The sequence below is a fragment of the Giraffa tippelskirchi genome, chromosome 9 (assembly GCF_054371585.1).
Source record: "Giraffa tippelskirchi isolate mGirTip1 chromosome 9, T2T-mGirTip1v1.2.pri, whole genome shotgun sequence".
In the NCBI taxonomy this organism is placed as follows: Eukaryota; Metazoa; Chordata; class Mammalia; order Artiodactyla; family Giraffidae; genus Giraffa; species Giraffa tippelskirchi.
Window position 1 is genome coordinate 130,291,820 of NC_137283.1, and position 26,019 is coordinate 130,317,838.

General features: G+C 40.8%; 1 protein-coding gene across 2 annotated transcripts in view; it reads right to left on the reverse strand.

Moving 5' to 3' along the window:
* Positions 1–13,468: 13,468 nt before the first annotated feature.
* CYB5R4 (cytochrome b5 reductase 4) overlaps positions 13,469–26,019 on the reverse strand; it is a 95,999-nt gene continuing 83,448 nt past the window's right edge. For both annotated transcript variants that reach the window (XM_081529783.1, XM_081529782.1), the window contains 2 exons: positions 16,242–16,406; positions 13,469–14,054 (listed from right to left, as the gene is read on the reverse strand). In XM_081529783.1, coding sequence (XP_081385909.1) covers positions 14,000–14,054; positions 16,242–16,406 — 220 coding nt within the window. In that variant the 3' untranslated portion in view covers positions 13,469–13,999. The remainder of the gene's footprint in view (positions 14,055–16,241; positions 16,407–26,019) is intronic.

Genomic DNA, 26,019 nt, shown 5'->3' on the forward strand with positions numbered 1-26,019 from the left:
AAATGGAGTATACCTCATGGTCAAGGTCAAAAAATCCAAAATGCAGTACTTGGGTGCAACCTCAAAAATGACAGAATGACCTCATTTCATTTCCAAGGCAAACAATTCAGCATCAAAGTCTATGCTCCAGTCACTAATACCAAAGAAGCTAAGGTTGAATAGTTCTATGAAGACTTACAAGATCTTCTAGAAATAACACACACACACACAAAAAAAATGATGTCCTTTTCATCAAAGGGGCTTGGAATGCAAAAGCAGGAAGTCAAGAGAACCTGGAGTAACAGGAAAGTTTGGTCTTGGAGTACAAAAGGAAGTATGGCAAAGGCTAACAGAGTTTTGCCAAGAGAACACACTGATCATAGCAAATACCCTCTTCAAACAACACAAGGGACGACTCTATGCATTAACACCACCAGATGGTCAATACCAAAATCAGATTGATTATATTCTTTGGAGCTGAAGATGGATAAGCTCTATACAGTCAGCAAAAACAAGACCTGAAGCTGACTGTAGCTCAGATCATGAGCTCCTCATTGCAAAATTCAGGGTTAAATTGAAGAAAGTAGGGAAAACCACTAGGCCATTCAGGTATGACTTAAATCAAATCCCTTATGATTATACAGTGGAGGTGAGCAATAGATTCAAGGGAATAGATCTGATAGACATAGTGCCTGAAGAACTATGGATGGAGTTTCGTAACATTGTACAAAAGGCAGTTATCAAAACCATCCCCAAGAAAAAGAAGTGCAACAAGGCAAAATGGTTGTTGGAGGAGGCCTTACAAATAGCTAAGAAAATAAGAGAAGTGAAAGGCAAAGGAGAAAGGAAAAAATATACCCAACTGAATGCAGAGTTCCAGAGAAAAGCAAGTAGAGATAAGAAAACTTTAAGTGAACAATGCAAAAGAAATAGAGGAAAACAACAGAATGGAAAAGTTAAAGGTCTCAAGAAAATTAGAGATACTAGGGGAATAGTTCATCCAAAGATGGGCACAATAAAGGACAGAAACGGTAAGGTGCTAACAGAAGCAGAAGAGATTAAGAAGAGGAGGCAAGAATACACAGAAGAACTTTACACAAAAGGTCCTAATGACCCTGATAACCATGATGGTGTGATCATCCACCTAGAGCCAGACATCCTGGAGTGGGAAGTCAAGTGGGTCTTAGGAAGCATCAGTATGGACAAAGCTAGTGGAGGTAATGTAATTCCAGTTGAGTTTTTTTCAAATCCTAAAACATGATGCTGTTGAAATGCTGCGCTCAATATGCCAGCAAATTTGGAAAACTCAGCAGTGGCCACAGGACTGGAAAAGGTCAGTTTTCATTCCAATACCAAAGAAGGGCAAGGCCAAAGAATGTTCAAACTACCATAAAATTGCACTCATTTCACATGCTAGCAAGGTAATGCTCAAAATCCTTCAAGCTAGGCTTCAATAGTATGTGAACTGAGAACTTCCAGATGTACAATCTGGATTTAGAAAAGTCAGAGGAACCAGAGATTGAATTGCCAACATCCGTTAGATCATAGAAAAAGCAAAGGGTTCCAGAAAAACATCTACTTCTGCTTTATTGACTATGCTAAAGCCTTTGACTGTGTGGATCACAGCAAACTGTGGAAAATTCTTCAAGAGATGGGAATACCAGACCACCTGACCTGCTTCCTGAGAAATCTGTATGCAGGTCAAGAAGCAACAGTTAGAACTGTACAACAGAGTGGTTCCAAATTGGGAAAGGAATACATCAAGCCTGTATAGTGAAAGTGAAAGTGAAGTCGCTCAGTTGTGTCTGACTCTTTGCGACCCCATGGACTGTAGCCTACCAGGCCCCTCTGTCCATGGGGATTTTCCAGGCAAGAATACTGGAGTGGGTTGCCATTTCCTTCTTCAGGAGATCTTCCCGACCCAGGGATTAAACCCTGGTTCCTGCATTGTAGGCAGACACTTTACCGTCTGAGCCACCAGGGAAGTCCTGTATATTGTCACCCTACTTATTTAACCTATATGCAGAGTACATTATGTGAAGTGTCAGACTAGATGAAGCACAAGCTGGAATCAAGATTGCTGGGAGAAATATCAATAACCTCAGATATGCAGATGACACCACCCTAATGGCAGAAATGAAAGAGGAAGTAAAGAGCCTCTTGATGAAGGTGAAAAAGAACAGTGAAAAAGCTGGCCTAAAAGTCAACATTCAAAAAACTAAGTTCATGGCATCTGGTTCCATCACTTTATAGCAAATAGATGGGGAAAAAGTGGACACAGTGACAGATTTTATTTTCTTGGGCTCCAAAACCACTGCAAATGAGGACTGCAACCATGAAATTAAAAGATGCTTGTTCCTTGGAAGAAAAGCTATGACAAACCTAGACAGTGTATTAAAAAGTAGAGATATCACTTTGCCGATAAAGGTCCATATAGTCAAAGCTATGGTTTTTCCAGTAGTCATGTATGGATGTGAGAGCTGGACCATAAAGAAGGCTGAGTGCCAAAGAATTGATGTTTTGAACTGTGGTGTTGGAGAACACTCTTGAGAGTCCCTTGGACAGCAAGGAGAACAAACCAGTCAATCCTAAAGGAAATCAGTCCTGAATATTCATTAGAAGGACTGATGCTGAAGCTCTAATACTTTGGCCATCTGATGGGAAGAGTCGACTCCTTGGAAAAGACCTTAATGCTGGGAAAGACTGAGGGCATGAGGAGAAGGGGCGACAGAGGATAAGATGGATGGATGGCATCACTGACTCAATGACCATGAGTCTGAGGAAACTCGGGAGACAGTGAATGACAGGGAAGCCTGGCTTGCTGCAGTCTATGAGGTTGCAAAGAGTCAAACACAACTGAGTGACTGAAAAACAATGAATTTAAAAACATAAAAGACAATTCTCTATTCTGCATGGGGATATTGTTTAGGCCAAGTACAAAGTTACAGAATAAAAAAATGTGCATGGGAATGATGAACACTGTCCCTAGGAGTCTTCAGTAATATTTAAGTGCTTTGTTTCTCAGGTTAGGTGGACAATACTTGCCTGTTCCTGACAGTTTCTCTAAACCTTTTTTATATGTCTGAAATATTTGATTTTTATTAAAAAGATAAGGAAGTGCTGACATCAGATTACTTTGTTACTCAAAACTAAATATACCAATCCTCATGTTAGCCAAAACTCTGAAAAGTGTTTGTAAGTATTTGTAACAGAAAGCAATGTAATAGCAATGCTTCATAAAGTTCCCATTAATTTCATCCTATGTTCCTGAGCTTACAAATACTCGTGATCCTTCCTCCAAAAAGTTCAGCTCTTTGTTCCATCAAATATATAAAAAGTCAGAACATTCTGAGATTGCATTAGAGGCTAAGGTGTATTCAGTCCTTTCTCTGCTTCAGGCATCATTCATCCCCACTGTACATATGAGAAAAACAGGGCACCAAGGGAGGACATCCATTTCCCAAAGCCACCCAGCTAAACGGGGACAGAGCCTTCTCTGTACTCACTCTTCTGTCCTGCCCAGGGAAGCCCTTGTTTTTCTGTCTCATCTCAGGGTAATTTTTAAACCAGGATACATAAAATAAAGGTGCTTCTGGCAATCTCTAGGCCTGATCATAATGTGAAAGTTGCTCAGTCATGTCTGACTCTTTGCAACTCCATGGACTATACAGCCATGGAATTCTCCAGGCCAGAATACTGGAATGGGTAGCCTTTCCTTTCTCCAAGGGATCTTCCCAACCCAGGGATCAAACCCAGGTATTCGGCATTGCAGGCAGATTCTTTACCAGCTGAGCCACAAGCGAAGCCCAAGAATACTGGAGTGGGCAGCCTATCCCTTCTCCAGCGGATCTTCCTGACCCAGGAATTGAACCAGGGTCTCCTGCATTGCAGACGGATTCTTTACCAACTGAGCTAAGAGGGAAGCCCTGACCATAATGTAGTGTTTTCTAATTTCACAGAATAGAAAACAAAACTCAAAGGGCTCCCAAGAAAGAAGAGAGCTCTCCCTATCAGCACCCCTGGCTCCAAGGCCCTGTGACAACTCCTACCAGCTTGTGAACTTGCCCACGTTAATCAGACCAAGTGCATTCCAGTCCTGGTTCTATCACTTTCTGACCTGTCACAGCTTCTTGCATCCTCAGTTGCATCCATGACCCTTTGGACTGTAGCCCACCAGGCTCCTCTGTCCATGGGATTTCTCAGGCAAGAATACTGGAGTGGGTTGCCATTTCCTTCTTCAGGGGATCTTCCCAAACCAGGGATTGAAGACGTGTCTCCTGTATTGCAGGCAGATTCTTTACCCACTAAGCTATCAGAGAAGCCTTAAAGAAGCCTAAGCTTCTTAAAGCTTCAAAAAAAAAAAAAAAAAAAGAGTATCTAATACCCACCTCACTGAGTGACGGAGAGTGCTAAGTGAAAGTATGTCAACAGCTGCCAACTCTGTTCCATAACCTGAGATGGTCACCCAGGGGGCAAAGTCAACGGCACCCATCTCTTCCAAAGGCCATATTCAGTCACCTCACATTAAATCTGGCCATAGCAAAAGGACCCAAACCACACGAGTGGGCAAACTCTATAAATCAGTGCTTTTTGTTTTTGTTTGTCCTAACAGTTGGTTGTTCCATGTCCAGTTCTAACTGTTGCCTCCTGACCTGCATACAGATTTCTCAGGAGGCAGGTCAGGTGGTCTGGTATTCCCATCTCTTTCAGAATTTTCCACAGTTTATTGTGATCCACATAGTCAAAGGCTTTGGCATAGTCAATAAAGCAGAAATAGATATTTTTCTGGAACTCTCTCGCTTTTTCGATGATCCAGCGGATATTGGCAATTTGATCTCTAGTTCCTCTGCCTGTTCTGAAACCAGCTTGAACATCTGGAAGTTCACGGTTCACGTATTGCTGAAGCCTGGCTTGGAGAATTTTGAGCATCACTTTACTAGCATGTGAGATGAGTGCAATTGTGCGGTAGTTTGAGCATTCTTTGGCATTGCCTTTCTTTGGGATTGGAATGAAAACTGACCTTTTCCAGTCCTGTGGCTACTGCTGAGTTTTCCAAATTTGCTGACATATTGAGTGCAGCACTTTCACAGCATCATCTTTTAGGATTTGAAATAGCTCAACTGGAATTCCATCACCTCCACTAACTTTCCTCGTAGTGATGCTTCCTAAGGCCCACTTGACTTCACATTCCAGGACGTCTGGCTCTAGGCTGGTGATCACACTATTGTGATTAACTGGGTCATGAAGATCTTTTTTGTATAGCTCTTCTTTGTATTCTTGCCACCTCTTCTTAATATCTTCTGCTTCTGTTAGGTCCAAATCGTTTCTGTACTTTATTGTGCCCATCTTTGCATGAAATGTTCCCTTGGTATCTCTAATTTTCTTGAAGAGATCTCTAGTCTTTCCCATTCTATTGTTTTCCTCTATTTCGTTGCACTGATCACTGAGGGAGGCTTTCTTATCTCTCCTTGCTATTCTTTGGAACTCTGCATTCAAATGGTATATCTTTCCTTTTCTCCTTTGCCTTTTGCTGCTCTTCTTTTCACAGCTATATGTAAGACCTCCTCAGACAACCATTTTACCTTTTTGCACTTCTTTTCCTTGGGGATGGTATTGTTCCCTGCTTCCTGTACAGTGTCACGAACCTCCATCCATACTTCTTCAGGCACTCTATCAGATCTAATCCCTTGAATCTATTTGTCACTTCCACTGTATAATCGTAAGGGATTTGATTTAGGTCATACCTAAATGGCCTAGTGGTTTTCCCTACTTCCTCCAATTTAAGTCTGAATTTGGCAATAAGGAGTTTATGGTCTATGCCACAGTCAGCTCCCAGTCTTGTTTTTGCTGTTCAAGCTGGTTTTAGAAAAGGCAGAGGAACCAGAGATTAAATTGCCAACATCCGCTGGATCATCGAAAAAGCAAGCGAGTTCCAGAAAAACATCTATTTCTGCTTTATTGACTATGCCAAAGCCTTTGACTGTGTGAATCACAACAAACTGTGGAAAATTGTGAAAGAGATGGGAATACCAGACCACCTGACCTGCCTCTTGAGAAACCTGTATGCAGGTCAGGAAGCAACAGTTAGAACTGGACATGGAATAACAGACTGGTTCCAAATAGGAAAAGGAGTACGTCAAGGCTGTATATTGTCACCCTGCTTATTTAACTTATATGCAGAGTACATCATGAGAAATGCTGGGCTGGAGGAAGCACAAGCTGGAATCAAGATTGCCGGGAGAAATGTCAATAACCTCAGATATGCAGATGACACCACCTTTATGGCAGAAAGCGAAGAAGAACTAAAGAGCCTCTTGATGAAGGTGAAAGAGGAGGGTGAAAAAGTTGGCTTAAAACTCAACATTCAGAAAACTAAGATCATGGCATCTGGTCCCATCACTTCATAGCAAATAGATGGGGAAAAAATGGAAACAGTGACAGACTTTATTTTTTGGGGTTCCAAAATCACTGCAGATGGTGACTGCAGCCATGAAATAAAAAGACGCTTACTCCTTGGAAGAAATGTTATGACCAACCTAGTCAGCATATTAAAAAGCAGAGACATTACTTTTCCAACAAAGGTCCATCTAGTCAAAGCTATGGTTTTTCCAGTAGTCATATATGGATGTGAGAGTTTGACTTTAAAGAAAGCTGAGCACCAAAGAATTGATGCTTTTGAACTGTGGTGTTGGAGAAGACTCTTGAGAGTCTCTTGGACTGCAAGGAGATCCAACCAGTCCATCCTAAAGGAAATCAGTCCTGAATATTCATTGGAAGGACTGATGTGAAGCTGAAACACCAATACTTTGGTCATCTGATGTGAAGAACTGACTCATTGGAAAAGACCCTGATGCTGGGAAGGATTGGGGACAGGAGGAGAAGGGGCCGACAGAGGATGAGATGGCTAGATGGCATCACCAACTCGATGAACATGAGTTTGAGTAAACTCCGGGAGTTGGCGATGGACAGGGAGGCCTGGCATGCTGCAGTCCATGGGGTCGCAAAGAGTCGGACACAACTGAGTGACTGAACTGAACTGAACTGAAAAGTTGGTTGTTAAACATTTACCAGCTACCCTTGCAGGGTTGTTGGAACTGGCTTTGTCAATGGAAAAAGCACTACGTAAATATTCACTATAATCAAGAATTCATGACCAAGAGGACAAAACAGGGCACGTTTAGGAATGAAAATGCTTCCCGCAAGAGATGATTCTCCATCCTACAGGACACCTGGCAGCACACACAGGTAGGGCCTTCCTTTGTGCCCGAGCTAGGATGAGGGGTGGTGGTGCACCAAGGAACCAGCAGTTTTTCTAGAGTTGGTCTAGCACCAAGGGGCTGAGGTCCACAGCTTCATTACTGAGTGAGCTGATGGTATCTTCACATGTTACTTTTGTGTATTTTTTAAAATTAGAGTATAATTGCTTTACCATATTGTGTTAGTTTCTGCTATACAATGAAGTCAATTAGCTGTATGTATACATATATTCCCTCCCTCCTGGACCTCCCTCCCATCTCCTCCATCCCACCCATCTAGGTTGTGCTTTTCCTAAACCATAGTAATTACCAGGAGCCCTGTATTTGGGTGCTTTTGCCACTTCCTAACTGGGTGAGGAATTGGAGAAGGAAACGGCAACCCACTCCAGTGTTCTTGCCTGGAGAATCCCAGGGACGGGGGAGCCTGGTGGGCTGCCGTCTATGGGGTTGCACAGAGTTGGACACGACTGAAGCGACTTCGCAGCAGCAGAAACTGGGTGAGGAAGAATGGCCCTTCTTCTAATGGTATATTGCAAAGAATTCTCACCTCACCAAAGATTAGAACAATTAATCCAAGATTTTAAAATATTATCTACTTTATGAGTGTATACTCAGTTGTGAAGTCATGTCTGACTCTTTGCGACCCCATGGACTGTAGCCTGTCAGGGTCCTCTGTTCACGGGATTTCCCAGGTAAGAATACTGGAGTGGGTTACCATCTCCTTCTCCATGGGATCTTCCTGACTCAGGGATTGAACATGCACCTCCTGCATTGGCAGGTGGATTCTTCACCCCTGGGACACCAGAGTATATATTAAAACACACAACCTAATATGTGAAAGGCAATGAGGAAAACCTAGATGCATAATGATTTCTGTGATTTTTTTTCCTAAACTGTGCGAGCACGTGGCTATCCAAGACCTGCCTTGTGACAATTCTTATATATAAGTAAAATATTAACTTGCTCAGAAAGTGAGAGATCACCAGCATAACAAATACCTGAATGTATTTCACTAAGAATTTCAGCAGCTTTTCCCTTAGTCGTGTTTACAAGTAAGAGTTATTTGTACTGAACACAAATAACTATGTTTTTCAGCATGTTCTAAATGAGAGGAAACAGAATTGTAATGAAGTCCATGCAGGCTGCCTCAGCAAACATTACCAAAAGATATGTTTTCCTTGCTGTTCTGATCATCATGGGCTGCGATGGCTAATTAGAAAATCCTGAGTCAGAACATAAGCTCTTCAAATTTAAGGAAGAGGGTTGCCAGCAGCATTTTCAGATTTACCTCCAAGTGCCCAGTTGCTAACAGAGCAGTGGACAAAATGTACTGTAACAAGTCAGTGGTTGTTTTTCCCCCAAAGCCAAGCTTCCACAAAGCCTGTGTGGTATTTGCCAACAGTGATGATTTTCATTATTTAATGTGTTTGCCATTGAACCAGAATTGAAGGTGTTTCATTATGATCCTGCTTGTCATTAGCTGTCTGCCTCTCAGACCCTTCCCTTCCAGAATGTTCTCCCAACTCCATTACCAGAGTTCTCGTCCTAGAATTTTAGTCATTCACATATCAACTTCAGAGTTGCCCTCTGCACTATTATTTATTTTACTCTCTTGGTTTAGTCAAATTTAAATTGATTTATATTTCTAAACTTATTCTTGTACTAAGCACTCCATAGGATTTGCTGTCAAATAATAGAAGAAAATATGCATGAAACAAATCTGAAAAAGGACTTATCTAGATATATAAAGAATTAGTGAGTGAAGTTGCTCAGTCGTGTCCGACTCTTTGTGACCCCATGGACTGTAGCCTACCAGGCTCCTTCGTCCATAGGATTTTCCAGGCAAGAGTACTGGAGTGGATTGCCATTTCCTTCTCCAGGGGATCTTCCCAACCCAGGGATCAAACCCAGGTCTCCCGCATTGTAGGTAGATGCTTTCACCGTCTGAGCCACCAGAGACAATTTAATAATAAAAACAATCCAATTAAAAATGGAGCAAAAGATTAAAACAGACACCGTATGAAAGATAACACACCAGTGGCCAATAGGCACATGACAACAAGTTTGACATCAGTAGACATCAGACAATGCATTAAAACCATAATATTGTAAAGCAATTATCCTTCAATTAAAAATAAATAAATTTAAAAAACCACAGTAAGATACCCCTACAAGCTTAAAAGATAAATAATTCAAGGTTGAGGATGTGGAAGAAGTGAAATTCAGATACAGAGGTGGTAGGAATGTAAAATGGTACGGCCAGTTTGGAAAAACAAATAAACAAACAAAAAAACCCCTAACCCTGGCATTTTCTTAAAAATTTGAAACAGTACCTTCAAAAGCATGATTATCTAACTAGCATGTCTCAACATTAGATCTAAAAATATATGCAGAATAAAATAGAATATAATATACAGTTACCATATGACTCAGCAATTTCAGTAGTAGGTATTTATCCAAGAGGAATGAAAAAATACATCCATGGAAGGATTTGGACATGAATATTCTTGGGATAACAGAAGCTTCTCTCGAGGTGAAGAGAGCTGAGCACTTGCTGGAGGACTAGGGGGCTGGGGGCAGTGGCCTGAAGTCCTCAGGCCTTGCTTTCCTTGTGAGGAAACAGTGCCTCATTATGGGGGCCCCAAGCTCAGCATGTTGCCCCCAAAGTGGAGCCTCCATTCCATGAGTGGGAACCCGGCAGCAGAAGAGGACTTGAACCAGGGTAGAAAACATGTTTTTTGCATTGTAGATAGGTTACTTTGGCGTTCTGAGGCCTGCCAAACTGGCAACCCTACGTGAAGATGATTCATAAGAAAACCAAAGCAGAAAGACACCAAGAGAAGGAGTCTGGCGGAGGTTTCATGTTTTCTTTTTAAGCTAGCAACCACCATTCTAAATATCAGAGACCAAGCAGAGACTTTCATTTGCCCAAAGATGGGGGTCTGTAGTTATCAACAAATACAGCCCCAGACTAGTTTAGGACAAGTTTACGTGGCTAGACAAAATATAATTATCTTACCTTGGACAAGTTTCTCTCTGTTCCCTTCATAGACTGCAGTAGGCAGAATGGTCTTCCAAAGACGTTCTTCAAACGGTCTCCAAAGTGAAATGTTCTCCAGCGCCTCCAGGGAAGAGTCGAACCCAGCTGACAATCCTGATTACAGCCTCGCGATGCCGCGCGAGAACACCCAGATGAGCCTCACTGGGCCCAGACATCTAAGCCATGGAACAAATGGGCTGTTGTTTTAAGCCACTAAATTTGTGGTAATTTGTTCTGGCAGAAATAGAAAACTGACACATAAACACATTTTTAAAAGGAAGTAAGCAAATAGAATTCTCAAGGAAAAGTGACTTTGAATGTAATTCCCTTTTCTTATTGCAAATACAGGAAATAGGAGTCTTGGAGCTCTTTGCTCAAGAATAACAGTTACAATCCATCCGTGCTTCTCAGTATATGGCTGCATTAAATGGGAGACTGGGGCTGTATTTAGAGGAGTTCCCAAAGCGTTCTAGAACACACTGGAATGGAGAATGGATTTCAGTGAGATCAAGGCTGCAATCTTTTGTCATTGTTGTTAGTTGTTCGGTTGTGTCGACTCTTTACGAATCCATGGACTACACAGCTCACCAGGCTCCTCTGTCCATGGAATTCTCCAGGCAAGAACACTGGAATGGGTAGCCATTTCCTTCTCCAGGGGATCTTTCCAACTCAGGGATCGAACCCTGTTCTCCAGCACTGCAGGCAGAGTATTTACCATTTGAGCTACCATAGGAATAGTAAAAAAACACTACAATAGGAAGACCAATTCTAAGGCTTTCACTGATGTGGTTTAGGGCCAACAAGGAAGGGCTGGTTGGAATGAAATCAGACTGGAGAGGGCATCACTGATCCCGAATAGTTCTAGAAGGACTGGCAAGGTGGAAGGTAGCACCGGTAAATCAAAGAATTCAAGAGGAGGAACAGACTTGGGAGAGATTTAAACTATGGGTCGATTCAAATCCACTTCAGCTGACTTCACTAATTAAGGCAGTTTTCAGACTTGCCTGTCTTCCAAGGGGCATGTAGCCAAAGCAATAAGATATCTGCCCAAGTTACTTTCCTAGGAACTTGAAGTCAACTGTGTCTAGCTGGAGCTGAGCTGGTTAAGACTGGATAGGATCACTGACACTCAAAATGACACAAATGAGTGGTCATGCAGTGGCCTTTTGATATCAGAGGGCTAAAAACTCCACCCTTGGATCCTGCTGAGTGCCATCGCTTTTGAACACGCAAGAGCCTGGAGCTTAGTCACACACACGCAGAATGACAATTGCCGTACCTTTTCCCAATCACCTCTCCCCATGCCTCAGAAAACCATGCTTCTTTATTCTTTATCCCATAACTACTCCAGTCCCCTCCAGATCTGAGATTTGTTCTCTGGCCTCCTGACTTGGCAGATTTTTTTTAAAAACCCTCAGTTCAATTCAGCAACTCAGTCGTGTCCACTTCTTTGTGACCCCATGCACTGAAGCACACCAGGCCTCCCTGTCCATCACCAACTTCGGGAGCCTACTCAAACTCATGTCCATCATGTCGGTGATGCCATCCAATCATCTCTTCCTCTGTCGTCCCCTTCTCCCACCTTCAATCTTTCCCAGCATCAGGGTCTTTTCCAATGAGTCAGTTCTTCACATCAGGTGGCCAAAGTATTGGAGTTTCAGCTTCAGCATCAGTCTTTCCAATTAATATTCAGGACTGATTTCCTTTAGGATTGACTGGTTGGATCTCCTTGCAGTCCAAGGGACTCTCAAGAGTCTTCTCCAACACCACAGTTCAAAAGCATCAATTCTTCGGCACTCAGCTTTCTTTATAGTCCAACTCCCACATCCATACATGACTACTGGAAAAACCCTCACTTTGTTGCAAACCTTGGTGTCTGTGTTTTGGCTTGCTGAGCATCAGCCAAACAAACCCGGTTGTGTTACATGATGGTCATGGCAAAAGTTTAGTTTGGGGTCTATTGAATTTTAGGGGGTTGTGGAACATACAGGTGGTATCTGGGAGGTAAAATTGAAGCTCAGTTGATTCTCAATTTAAGACACTAATCTGAGGATTATTAATATACAGGTTGAGAGGATGCTTATGGGTTTTATTTTGCTTTAAAGTACAGTAAGAAGAGGATAGAGGAAGAGATACAGAGAGTAACAGGAGATTTTGTTTGCTGGAGGCAGTCAAAAAAGGGTTGGAGGAGAAAGGAAAAAGGAGGACAGAAAAAATAAGAAAGCTGGCTAAGGCAGAATTAATTTCTATATTACTAATTAACTACAAAAAAAGGTATGCCTAGAAAGTACATGATCTTACGGGGAGAAAAAGGAGGTGGTAGGCAGGCAGAAGGTAGAAAATGTTTCTGTTAGCCACCAGGGAGCATTGACAGCCCAGGAAAGCTAGGTCCTGCCTGGGTGAATGAGGACAGACAGAAGAGGGAGACATAGGGAAAGACAGCGTTGACTCAGCCACTTTCACTTGTGGAGCTTCTGAGGCTGGGGTTTGTAATTTGAGGAATGTTAATATTGTGTTTTCTCTTGAGTATACCATTCATTCGGTGAAGCTTAGCTGTTTACAAAATCATTTACAGGGAAGCTGGAGACACCCTTCCTCCTTCCCCTCTCCCCGGCATTTCTGTAAAAAAGCAATGCTGCTATCCTGAATAAGAATGAAAAATCAAAGTTAGCTTATGCAGAACCACCTATGCATCCAACACGGTTTCCTCATGAAAAAGCTCACAATGGCTTTTCTTGATACTTTGAAGAATCCCAATCTGTGAGAGTTTTTGCAGGTTGTGTACAGCGGCAGGGAGAGAGAATAAGATGACCACACAGCAGAGCTTAGGAGGGCTCCCTGTTGAACTGGCATTTGTGGGGCGAGCAGCCAGCCAGGGAAGGTACCATTTAGGATGGAGTATTCCTCATTTTCCTAGCTGGTCTAGGCAGACTCAAAAAGAATTTAAATTTAATCCATTCCAAAGCAGCAAATGATTGTTTTAGGCCATGGGACCAGAGGCTACACTCCCATTATTTTTCCCGATGTCTCTAGTTCTGGCTAAGAATAGTTGTCAAAGTTATATAAGTTTCTAAACATGTCTAATCCAAAACTACCTGTGTGAAGTGTCTCCAGAATCTTTTATCGTTGCCTCTTAAAATTCTCCTTAGATACCACCCCAAACATGTATTCAAACACATTTCTATGACAAAGATTAAAAAGTACTTAAGTATATTTTTATTCTACTCTGTATCAAGGCCATAGACACAAAATGTTTGGATCGCTTAATAAGTTATAACATTCCATGTTTTCATAGTAAGAACAAGGACATAAATAATCATTTCCTGAGTTAACAGTGCAATGTAAAATTTAATCTGTATTGCTAATCAGACATTGTACAGCATAGAAATGTGATCAAAATGATCATTTGCTTTATCATGTCATAAAACACGAGAGCTTATTGTAGAACAGCGATACAGTTTCCATGGTAAGGAACTTTGTGATTCATAACAAAGAATCCTATATGTACTTGTTGTCATGATTTACTTTTCAGGACAAATATCAGTAGTAAAATAAGTTAAGGTACAAAATAAAGTCCACAACTATAGTGAAGAAACATTTGTTTTTGTTTAAGAAACTGAAACTTGGATTCTAGTTAACCTTTTAGTATATACAAAAATGTTCTCTTAAAAAAAACCCTAAGTAATCACAAATTTAGACTAAACAGTTGGATGACAGCTCTTCATTATGCTGTAAAACTATGGATCTCATCTTTGGAAAAGTTCATATCATGCAGCATCCTGAAAAACAAATACAAAGCATATGTTTCTTATGGAAGATGCTTGAAAATAAAATAATATCAAAGTTTACCATTGTAATCATAGTATTTTTTCATATTTCCCAGTTAGCATGTGCTGTCTAAAAAACCCCATAATTTTCACTTCTAAAAAATTAACAATAATTCCTTAGTGTCATCAAATATCTAGTAAGTGTTCACATCTGCAGCTGTCTCATAAGTGTAATAATTTTTAAAAGTATGTTTGGATCAAAATCCAACTAAAGTCTATTCACTGTGACTGGCTTACATGTGTCTTAGGGATCTTTTGAGCTGTAAGATCCCCTCCATCTCTCTCTGCCCTGCAATTTATTTGTTGACAAAATGAGATTTTCACACACTGACTCCCCCATGGTTCTGATTTTGCTGTATCCCTGTGGCTTTACTCTAATAATATGTTCCTTTTTCCTTTTATCTCCCTAAATTTAATAATCAGATCTAGAGGTTTGATCAGATACAGGTTCAATTCTTCTTGACCAGACTACGTCATAGACAATGCTCTTTCATCACGAGGCACATAATACCTGGGTGGCTCTCTTTTGGGATGCGAACCACCACTGATGCATCTAGGTACAGATCAATTAGTTCATTAGGGACTGAAGGTGATGACATCCTACTTCTATCATTCTTTATTTATCAGCCAAGGAATTCTCTAAAGAATAACTTCTCACTTATTATGTGGTTACCCAGTAGTATAGCTCATACAGAAAAGGCAGAATAAATCCTTAATTTTTTCCCCTTTATTCATCAGTTTTCAAAGTAAGGAGTTGATACCATAGCATTCTATCTTAATTTTCCCTCACTGAACAGGAAAAGTAGAAATACAGTTTAAGTATAATTTAACTTGGACAACACTATCAAAGGAGACTGAAATCTTCCAAGTAGCTGTTTAAAATGCTGCTGAAAAAAATAAACATTTATTTAGAACTCTCTCAACACAGTCACTGTGCTGAGCACTTCACGTGCATAAATATTACTATTTATTTCCTTGTATAAATGGGGTTTCCCAGGTGGCAGTAGTAAAGAATTTGCCCATCAATGCAAGAGATGCAGGAGATGCGGGGTTGATCCTTGGGTCAGGAAGACCCCCTGGAGGAGGAAATGGCAACCTACTCCAGTATTCTTGCCTGGAGAATTCCATGGACAGAGGAGCCTGGCGGGTTACAGTCCGTAGGGTCCCAAAGAGTGGGACAAAGCTGAGCGACTGAGCATACACATGTGCATATAGGTAAGTGCACTAAAGTTTAGAAAGTTTTGGCTTGTAGCTAATGACTGCAGGGTGACTGTAAGTGGTGGAGCTGGGATTCCAACCCAAACTGGTAGCTTCCAGAGCAGATACACATATTCACACAAAGGGCCAGGATGGCACAGGAGTCAAAAGGACCAATGTGGTACAGCAGGCAAGCCTCTCACTATCTAATCCCATCCTACCTTTCCAGCCATACCGCCTGTCTTTTTCATAATTAAAAATAAAACAGCAAGAGAGAAAACTATCTAGAAAGTGTAAGGTTCAGTCACATACCAAACAAGGAAATGCAGAGCATTTAAGGCAGCTGTATTTTAAAATCATCTAGAAACCCAATAACAGTGGCTATAGCTGTATCTAACCCAAACACATTAAAGTGTTATTGTAGAGTTGAATCAGATCAAGGTGATTTTTTAATAAGCTAGTCATACCACTGATTTTTCATTGTGCAGAGTTCAACTCTTTGACTAATGCTCACTCAGCTGCAGAGAGTGAAGGAGGATCAAAAGCTATAATGAGATGAACACAGCTTATGGTATATTTTTAAAAGATTATTATATATTATGAAGCTTTGGTGGAAGGAGAGTCTGAATCTAGCGACCCAAAAAAAGATCTGGCACCCATTCTATGAATGTGTTCATGCTGCCTGCCACTATGAGAGGCTATCAAGAGCTGGGTGTGTCTTACTTTTGTGTTCACGTTTAACTCTGTGCATAACTGGGGGGCCTCCAACCCTTCACTGCATACAGATTAAACACTTCGTCATTATTTTCTTACACTGTGACAGACTACTAAAGTCCAGGTTCATATGAACAGGAAGAACTGAGAGCCACATCAACTGCTTTTTATAGGAGGCTGTCGTTTCACCAGTGCTGCAGTTCTTTATCCTACCACACTGCTACTCACTTCATTCCTTGTTCTGTAAATGGCGTTGGTCCACAAAGGCAGATGAGGACTTTGGATGTGTCTGAACTTCTTTTCAAAAATTCAGATAGCAGAGCTGGTGAAATGTATCCCTGTTTGCCACTCCATTCAGAAGTAGGTGCTGAGAGGACAAATTCAACCTCAAATCTGGAGAAAAGAAACATTTCTTTAAAAAGTTTATTATGTTAAACACATCATGAACATGTTTCAAGTTCACTAAAACATCTTTTTCTCCTCTGGAGAACAACTGAATATAGGAAGGCTGATACACTTGCTAGAAGAGCACTGGAAGGGGTTGTAAAAAAAGATTTCACAAAAAAACACAAGTAAATCCATAGTTATTTAACATAAACTTTTATTACAGAAAAGAGAATAATTTGACATTTTTTACTGAACTCAGAGAGAGCTTAGCCTGGGTTCATGACCTGTGTGTAATTACATTCTACCTACATATAAATGTACTCCACTCAATAAACAGTTGTTGAATTCAACCGAGGATAACTATACCCAAGATAGAGAATGTGGATTTTAGGGACCCTACAAACCAAATCATTTGAAATTAAAATATTTTGAATTAAAAAAAAAAGAAAGCTCAAAGTTATCTCAGAGAGCTCCACGCTTCTATTAATCTGCTCAGTAAAGAACATGACCAATGACATGTGCATTTTAATCTCTGACTCAAACTCTTCCAATGAGTCCTTGACTCTGATAGCCAATTGCCTATCTGACTCTTTTCTGTTACTGCCTCCCTGGCCTCACCTCACCATGCAGTCTCCCTGCGCCACACCTGGTTTCACTGCTGTGAATGGCACCACAGTCACGTGGGGTGCACAAACCAGAAACCTGAGATTGAGCTGCCTCACCTTTCACATCCAAATTCTCCCCAATCCTAGCTCCTAACTCTGTGCTCCGCTGCTCTCAGCCTGCACTGCCACACCCTGCCTGTTCTCTTGCTATACTGTTTCTACCACACCCCACAGTTCAGTTTTTAGCTCAAGCATCATTTCCAGGGAAGCACTGCTGTTCCACTAAGTCTTACATGTGTCGTAGAAACGTTTCCCTTTTCCTCTTCTTTATCACTCTTAAATGAGTCTGTAAATAGGTGGCCACCGAGATGATTATTTTAGTAATATCTTCTTTCCCCATAAGACTAGAAACTCCATGAGGGCAGGGACTGGTTACGGCTGCACCTCTAGTGGCCAACACACAGGAGGCGCCCAGACAGTAGGGAATAAGGCATTTGAGAAGGGTCCAGAATTAAAATAAGAAAGAAGTACATCAAACCAAGTCTCACAAGGAGCTCCAGACCAGTTCTTCCCACAGCTCTGCAATATGATATGTGAACTGCTGGTGAAGAGCCATAGCAAATTAAAAATTCTAACTGTACCTGGTCCCTTTGCTCTGTTTCCACAAACAACATTAATTCTTATCATTTTTCAGCAGCATAGATCAAATGCCTTGCTACATTTTCTGCTTGAGTAATTTAGGTATTTTCTCAAGAGTGGCAGAAATTAATTATATGTTAATCTCAAGAAAATGCTGAAGTGAATCATTTCTCTTGTGAGGTGGCCTGGGTAGCCAAACATCAGAACAAAAACAAGAGGCAGCTGGTGCAGTGGTCCTCGCCTGGCTGGCTGCACTGCAGCAGGTTAATGCTCCCAAAAGGTGATGGGAGTCGGGGTGGGGAGGGTGTGGGCTGGGGAGGGTGAGGGCGGGACAAGTACACAGATCAGCTCAGGGCCCAGCTGGGGATAGAAAAGCCGTCCCAGCTCTCTGCAGACCCAGACTCTAGGTGGGAAAAACTACATGCTCTTACAATTCTAATAATCTGATTTTATATTTAAAAACCCTATAGAGACATGTTTATTTCTTGCTTTCAAGATTCCCATTTTGTTTTAGCAGCGTTTCAGATCCACCCTATACAAAATAGCACCCCCCCCAAACATTCTTTCACTAACATTTTTTCCTTCCCTGCACTTATAATTAAGAAAGTGTTAGATAATTCTGGAATGGGATGTCTCTTTACTGCTTCATGAGGGCAGAGTCCTTGTTTGTCTTCTTCTACACTGTATTCAGGCTTGGTTTGAGACAAATGTGCAAAAAATACTTGATGAATAAATAAAGGAATTTATTGAACAAGCTATATTGGTTAAAAATAAACACTATACTTGGAAAAGCAAAGCCATATGCTGGTATCTATGAAATTACATATAAAAATGTATGTGAATTTGTGAGAGCATTTTTCTGGGAAGGTCCATAACCTTTCATCAGATTATCAAAGGGGACCCAAGAGCAGCTGCAGAATCACTATCTTAAGACATTTCTAATTATACATAGACACTTCAATGGAAGACAGCAACTGCCTTGTTAAATTACAAATGAAAGATAGTCTCCTCTGCCTCTATTTTCCAATAAACCTGTCACTGGAATAAAACTGCTAAGATATATAAATCAATATTGGTGTCGTTTGTCATACAAAAAAAATCCTGCTTTTCCTTTAATGAGCTGCTTTAAAAAGAAAAAAAAAAAAGCCTAGTCAGTGGCATTCTTTCTGCAGGCATCTACCCAAGGGTGAAAAATAACTGTGATCCTTACATAAATGGTATAAATTCCTTATATGTTTTGCATTTAGTTACATATTGGTCCCCTGGGTATCCCTTTGGGGCTCTCAACGGAAAAAGACTAGGTGGCATGGATGCAGTTTTAGAGGATGGTAAGGAGGCTGCTCTGGAGAAGGAAATGGCAACCCACTCCAGTGTTCTTGCCTAGAGAATTCCATGGACAGAGGAGCCTAGTGGGCTACAGTCCATAGGGCCACAAAGAGGTGGACACGACTGAATGATCTTCTCCTTCCTGGGACTGGAAAAGAGCTAAAACTGGAGTGGGAGCAATCCCAAGTTAACTCAAGAATACCTGAATGAAGGATTTTTTTACACCACATCAAGATACAGATGGTTATTATGGATGGTTACTTCTGAATCTCTCTAAAAGGCAACTTACTGTCTGAAGCATTTGTAGCTTTGAGGCATGCAGGGGTGCACTGGTCAACGTCCTGAAATTTCTTTCTACCCTATGATTTCAAAAGGGCCAGAAAGGACTTGGACTCTTGAAAAATTATCAGAAAATACATTTTGAGGATCCATCAAGTACAAAGCAATATATATGAGAAAGAGAGATCTGCTTCTATGAGGTCTAAATGTCAATGGAAGTAAACAAGCTTGTCAAAAAAATTATTTTCAAGTAGACTGACAATGACTTGAGATAAAAAATCTTGAAACAAATGTATTCTTTCAGTCTAAACCACATGCAGAGCCTGAAGTCATTTAACAACATATTCCCTCTTCCCCCAGGCAATCAACTTCCCAGACCCACTGATTCCTATTTCTTACACATGCATGGTCCTGCCCTCCCATTTTTACTGCCACAGCTTCAGTTCGAGCCCTTCTATCTCTTGTCTCAGATGTTGCTCTGTTAGGCTTATCCTCATCTACCTGGCACATCCTTGTTATACTAGTTTTCCTAAAAACCCAGATCCAATCTCACAATTAGTTTGCTTAAAAAGCTTCAGTGACTTGTTACTACCCACAAAATAGTATTTCAAGAGTATTTGGGGCCCCAGCTTTCCCTGGTTTCTCTAAAGAATAATACTAGAAACTGTGGTGAACGCTATTTGCTCATGGGAAAAACAGCTCACAAAACAAACAGCTGACATTAACATGAGATAAAACATACATCTTACAGAAACATTTCTCAAAATGAATCTGATGAAACACTTGTGTTCCTCCAAATGTTAGTGGTAGTCCATGAAAAAAAAAAGCTAACCTAATCAAGTAAGTCTAGGGGAAAATTAAAAGATATTTCTTTAGAATTTTTCAAAGCCTTGAATATGGTAAGCTCATATTAAGCTTCAAGAAGCTAACAGAGCATACGTTATTTCTCAAACCTATTTAATCACAGAGCCCTTTAGGGTGGGAATACATGAACACATTCCAAGAAACACACCCCTGGAGGAACATCTAGCAGGGGGACAGAAAGTGGTTTAGGGTCCAGATTAGGGACCCACATATCTGAGTTGCCTCACAGGCTGCAGGAAAAGGAAGGGATTCAAGCACTTTGTTCAGTTTCCTTATGCTTCTGGAATCACTGGATTTTGCTATCTTAAAGGAACTAACACATTGCTAGTCCCCAGAGTACAGAAAAACTTCACCTTTTTAAAGGCTATTTGTCAAAACGATCAATAGCCTTGGTACACTTTGACTTAGTGATTCTTCTGGTGAATTTCTACCCTGAAGTACACAGAACTGTACAAAAAAGGTCTTAATGATCCAGATAACCACGATGATGTAATCCCTTACCGAGAGCCAGACATCCTGGAGTGTGAAGTTAAGTGGGCCTTAGGAAGCATTACTACGAACCAAGTTAGTGGAGGTGATGGAATTCCAGCTGAGCTATTTCAACTCCTAAAAGATGATGCTGTTAAAGTGCCGTACTTGATCTGTCAGCAAATTTGGAAAACTCAGCAATAGCCACAGGGCTGGAAAAGGTCAGTTTTCATTCCAATAAGAAAGAAGGGCAATGCCAAAGAATGTTCAAACTACCATAAAATTGTACTCATTTCACATGCCAGCAAGGTAATGCTCAAAATCCTCCTAGCCAGGCTTCAACAGTACGTGAACTGAGAACTTCCAGACGTATAAGCTGGATTTAGAAAAGGCAGAAGAACCAGAGATCAAATTGTCAACATCTGCTGGATCATAGAAAAAGCAAGAGAATTCCAGAAAAACAACTACTTCTGCTTCGTTGACTACACTAAAGCCTTTGGCTATGTGGATCACAAAAAACTGTGGAAAATCCTTAAAGAGATGGAAATAACAGACCACCTTACCTGCCTCCTGAGAATCCTGTATACAGGTCAAGAAGCAATAGTTAGAACCGGATATGGAACAACGGACTGGTTCAAAATTGGAAAAGAAGTACATCAAGGCAAAGAAGTACATTGTCACCCTGCTTATTTAACTTATATGCAGCATACATCATGAGAAATGCCAGGCTGGATGAAGCACAAACTAGAATTAAGATTACCAGGAGAAATATCAATAACCTCAGATATGCACATGACACCACCCTTATGGCAGAAAGCAAAGAGGAACTAAAGAGCCTCTTGATGAAAGTGAAAGAGAATAAAAAAGCTGGCTTAAAACTCAACATTCAAAAAACTAAGATCATGGCATCTGGTCCCATCACTTCATGGCAAATAGATGGAGAAACAATGGAAACAGTAACAGACTTTATGTTCTTGGGCTCCAAAATCACTGCAGATGGTGATTCTAGCCATGAAATTAAAAGATGCTTGTTCCTTGGAAGAAAAGCTATGACAAACTTAGCGTATTTAAAAGCAGAGATATCACTTTGTCAACAAAGGTCCATATAATCAAAGCTATGGTTTTTCCAGTAGGCATGTACCAACTCTAAGGCTGAGTGCTGAAGAATTGATGCTTTTGAACTGTAGTGTTGGAGAAGACTCTTGAGAGTTCCTTGGACTGCAAGGAGATCAAACCAGTCATTCCTAAAGGAAATCAATCCTGAATATTCGTTGGAAGGACTGATGCTGAAGCTCCAATACTTTGGCCACCTGATGTGAAGAACTGACTCATTGGAAAAGTCCCTGAATCTGGGAAAGATTGAAGGTACGTGAAGGGAATGACAGAGGATGAGATGGCTGGATGGCATCACCAACTTAATGGACATGAGTTTGAGTAAGCTCCGGGAGTTTGTGGTGGACAGGGAAGCCTGGCGTGCTGCAGTCCACGGGGTAGCAAAGAATCAGACACGATCAAGTGACTGAAAAACAATGAACTCAATGACTGAATACAATGCACATATTAAAAACCATGGTATAGTGCAGGTTTTCCCAACTAGCACTACTGGCATTTTAGGGAGAATAATTTTCTGTCATCTTGTGTTGTTCTGTGTACTGTAGGCTCTTAACAGCATTTTTGGCCTCTACCCACTAGGTGCCAGGGGAACCCCCTTCATCAGCTGTTACAATCAAAAATGTTTCCAGACATAAATGCCCCCTAGGGTATAGAATCACTCTAGGTCAAGAGTCAGGTTTAAAGTATTCTATACATAGAACACATACAATACACTAAAGAGAAAATGTAGTTATAAAAAGTATAGTCAGTAGGACTACATTATTTAAAAAATACAAAAGAAAACAAATAATACCTGTATATAAGTATGTGTGGGCGGGGGGAAAAGGGGAGAAAGAGAAATTAAATGGAAAGATACAGACCATTATTGTTGCTTGGATGGTAAGACTACAGATGATTTTTTCCCTGTATATATTTTTCTATGTAAATTCATATTAATTCTATAAACAGAGAAATCAACAAATCATCAAATTCCATTATTTACAGAAAAGAATACGCTACTAACTTTACTAAAATAAGGTTATTGTCTTCAAAAATGACTACTTTGAAAGGGAAGGAAAATACTTATTATATTTGTGTATACAAAATGCCACCAGAAGTCAATCTCATTGTAAAACTGTCCTTCGCCTCAAAACTAATTCTGCAAAAGCAGAGAACTCAGAGTAGGTGCATTCTACTGAGGGGCAAGGGAAGTACCCATGTATAATACTGAGCCAAGCAGGCCTCATAACAGTGCTCAGTAAAAGACAAAAATATGAGAAATTTAATTTGGATTGCAGTTTACATAATAATTAGCTATAGCTGTTGCTGTAGATATTTATGTTCTGTTTTTCTTTCATTTTTCTTTAGGGAAGTATATGTGGGAGACTACCCTAAACTTGCAATGTTGTGAACCAAATTCCAATTACTGGAGTTAACAGTCAAGTGTAATAGTATATTTGGATAAAATTCAGGCAAGCTTTCTTTCCCCCCTCACATTTAAGGCTTAATGACATGAAAACTGAATTGAAACAGAAACATCCTAAAAGAGCACTTATGGTCTACCTATTTTCTGCAATTCTAGTAAATTCAGCAATGTGGGAAAATGAAGAGATCCATTTCCTGGATTGCATGAGAAAATAGGCAACACAACATCCCTGTTTCCTATCATAACCCTGGGGAACAGGCACATGGCAGATGCTCACAAGTATTTCATGAATGAATGAACATTACAAATGTACTAATTCTGGGCCCAGCACCTACTCTACCATTTCACTGCCCCCATATGCAAACAATACTATGATGTAGATATTGATGTCCCTTTTTACAGATGGAAAAAATGAAGCTCCATCACATCAAGTAACTTGCTCAAGGTCACAAGGTTAATAAGTTTCCATTATGCAATTATGTTTCAAAGAATTTCTCTTGCCAACCACATTATTTGGCTAAATATGCTTGCTGAAAATGAAAATACTAGACTACACACCAGTCTCAGCATCCATTTTTCCTATTCCTCCTTGTTCCACAAAGGACTGATTAGAAAACTGTGTCCTAATCCTACAGAGAACAGGGTATTTCATTTCACTACACATGTTTTTATTGCCACAATCCAATAATAATCTAACCAAGACAATGTGTTCAAGTGTCACATTTTGTCATCAGAAATGTATTGGTAAAATGAGAAGTGACACAAGAGAGTCAAGATGTAGGAAAAGGTGATTTAACAGAAAAAAAAAGCCTTAAATGTTAACTAAATGATGTTTATGACTGTAGCCCACCAGGCTCCTCTGTCCATGGGATCTCTCAGGCAAGAATACTGAGTGGGTTGCCATTTCCTTCTCCAGGGGTTCTTCCTGACCCAGGGATCAAACCCAGGGACAGCTTGCACTGGTAGGCAGATTCTTTACCACTGAGCCACCCTGGAAGCCCAACTAAATGATAGATGTGACCAATTAAAACTGCTGCTGCTGCTGCTGCTGCTAAGTCGCTTCAGTCGTGTCCGACTCTGTGCGACCCCACAGACGGCAGCCCACCAGGCTCCACCATCCCTGGGATTCTCCAGGCAAGAATACTGGAGTGGGTTGCCATTGCCTTCTCCAGTGCATGAACGGGAAAAGTGAAAGTGAAGTCGCTCAGTCGTGTCCGACTCTTAGTGACCCCATGGACTGCAGCCTACTAGGCTCCTCCGTCCATGGGATTTTCCAGGCAAGAGTACTGGAGTGGGGTGCCACTGCCTTCTCTGCAATTAAAACTATCTTACATTAAATTTAAACTTTTACTTTCCTTCTATGTATGGGACTCAACAAGTATATATCTTGAATGAACACTACTACCAAAATCCATCGGTAAGTCTTTAAGGCCAGGTTTCTCCCCCATCTGCATTAGTCTCAGAATATGGAAGGTTCCTGATAAATGTTCCAAAGCCACATACCCATACGAAGCCATGTGTTTTCCAGTGAGGGTCTGACCACGAGTCTCCAGGGGACACAGATCAGCCAGTGCTGGAAGTCAGTGGCAGTAGTGGGCCTCCAGCAAGGCGAGTGTGTCTCCAGAAGGTGGAAGAGAAGGCAGGGAGCAGAGAGCGCACAGGAGTGGGAGCAGAAGAGAGAGGATAAAGGCCGGCTGGCAGTCAAAACACTCTCACTTCTCCCACCAAACTGGAGCGTCTCACTCACCTGGTGAGTGCTGTTAGAGCCACTCATCCTGAAGTGGGGAAAATGGGGCCTTTCCTTATCCTCAAGCCTACACAATGCCACCAACCCAAATTACGTGGACCATGCAAGAAAAAATACACAGGGGATGTTGTTAAAGCACACTTTGTGTTCAGAAGCTGTCAACACATTCCCTTTACCAATTAGTTCTCACATCAAAGAAATATTGCTCGCTGAAATAATAGTAAATGGATTTTCCTTGTACAAGGGAAAGATCTTACAAAATACCATGTCCCCAAACTGCCAGAAGTACTTACAAAAGAAAAAACAAAAAACTAGCTACAAAAGTCTAGCTACGTCTGTCTAAAGTCTTTTAAATGATCGTTTAGGAAAAATAAGTTCAAGTGGTCAATAAAGAAATGAAATGCATGTCCACAGAGGTCCTCCCTAACCGCAATCCAAATATCTGAGGCAGGGCTTCACAGTTTCCAAAGCATTTACCCTGCCTTCTCTAGTCCTCACAACTTCCTTAAGAAGGAAGTATGATAGATGTCATTATTCTATTTCGAAGATACGAGACAGGCCCACAGAGTTAAGTAATTTTTGAATACAGTTTCAAGCTAGTAAAGGGTAGACAGAAAGCCAGAATTTAGGTCTTTAGGTTTCTTCATAAACGCTGCTTCCAATTTTCCACTTTGAGTGAAAAAGATACTTGAAAAACCCAGGAATCTGTATTTCTTTAAATTAGGCTCTAAATTGCCATGCGACTACTTAGACATAATAAATATTCTTAGGATTATGTTTTAAGTATATTAAGAAGAGAAAACACTTCAAAGATCGTTAAATTCAGATCATTCTTAATTTGTGCAAATTCCTTACTAAAAGAGAATGAAGGGGAGGATGAGAGACAACAGGGAGGAAAAGACTAGAAGGAACCATGGCATCACCTTAGTGAAGATGTTTGGAAAATATTCAGAAGTACCTGGAGGCTGGGACAGCTGAGTTCCTGAAGTCTTTACCTTTGAAAAGGCAGAGAACTTTATCTATACTATACCGTCAAAAACATAAACATTTACATCAGTTATTTTGTGTGACTTAGGAAGTTCTGCAATTCTAGAAATAGTTTTTAACGATTACAAAAATGCTTCAGGATGTATGACAGCTTGTTCAATTCGCTCTTCTTCTGAAAGATGTGTT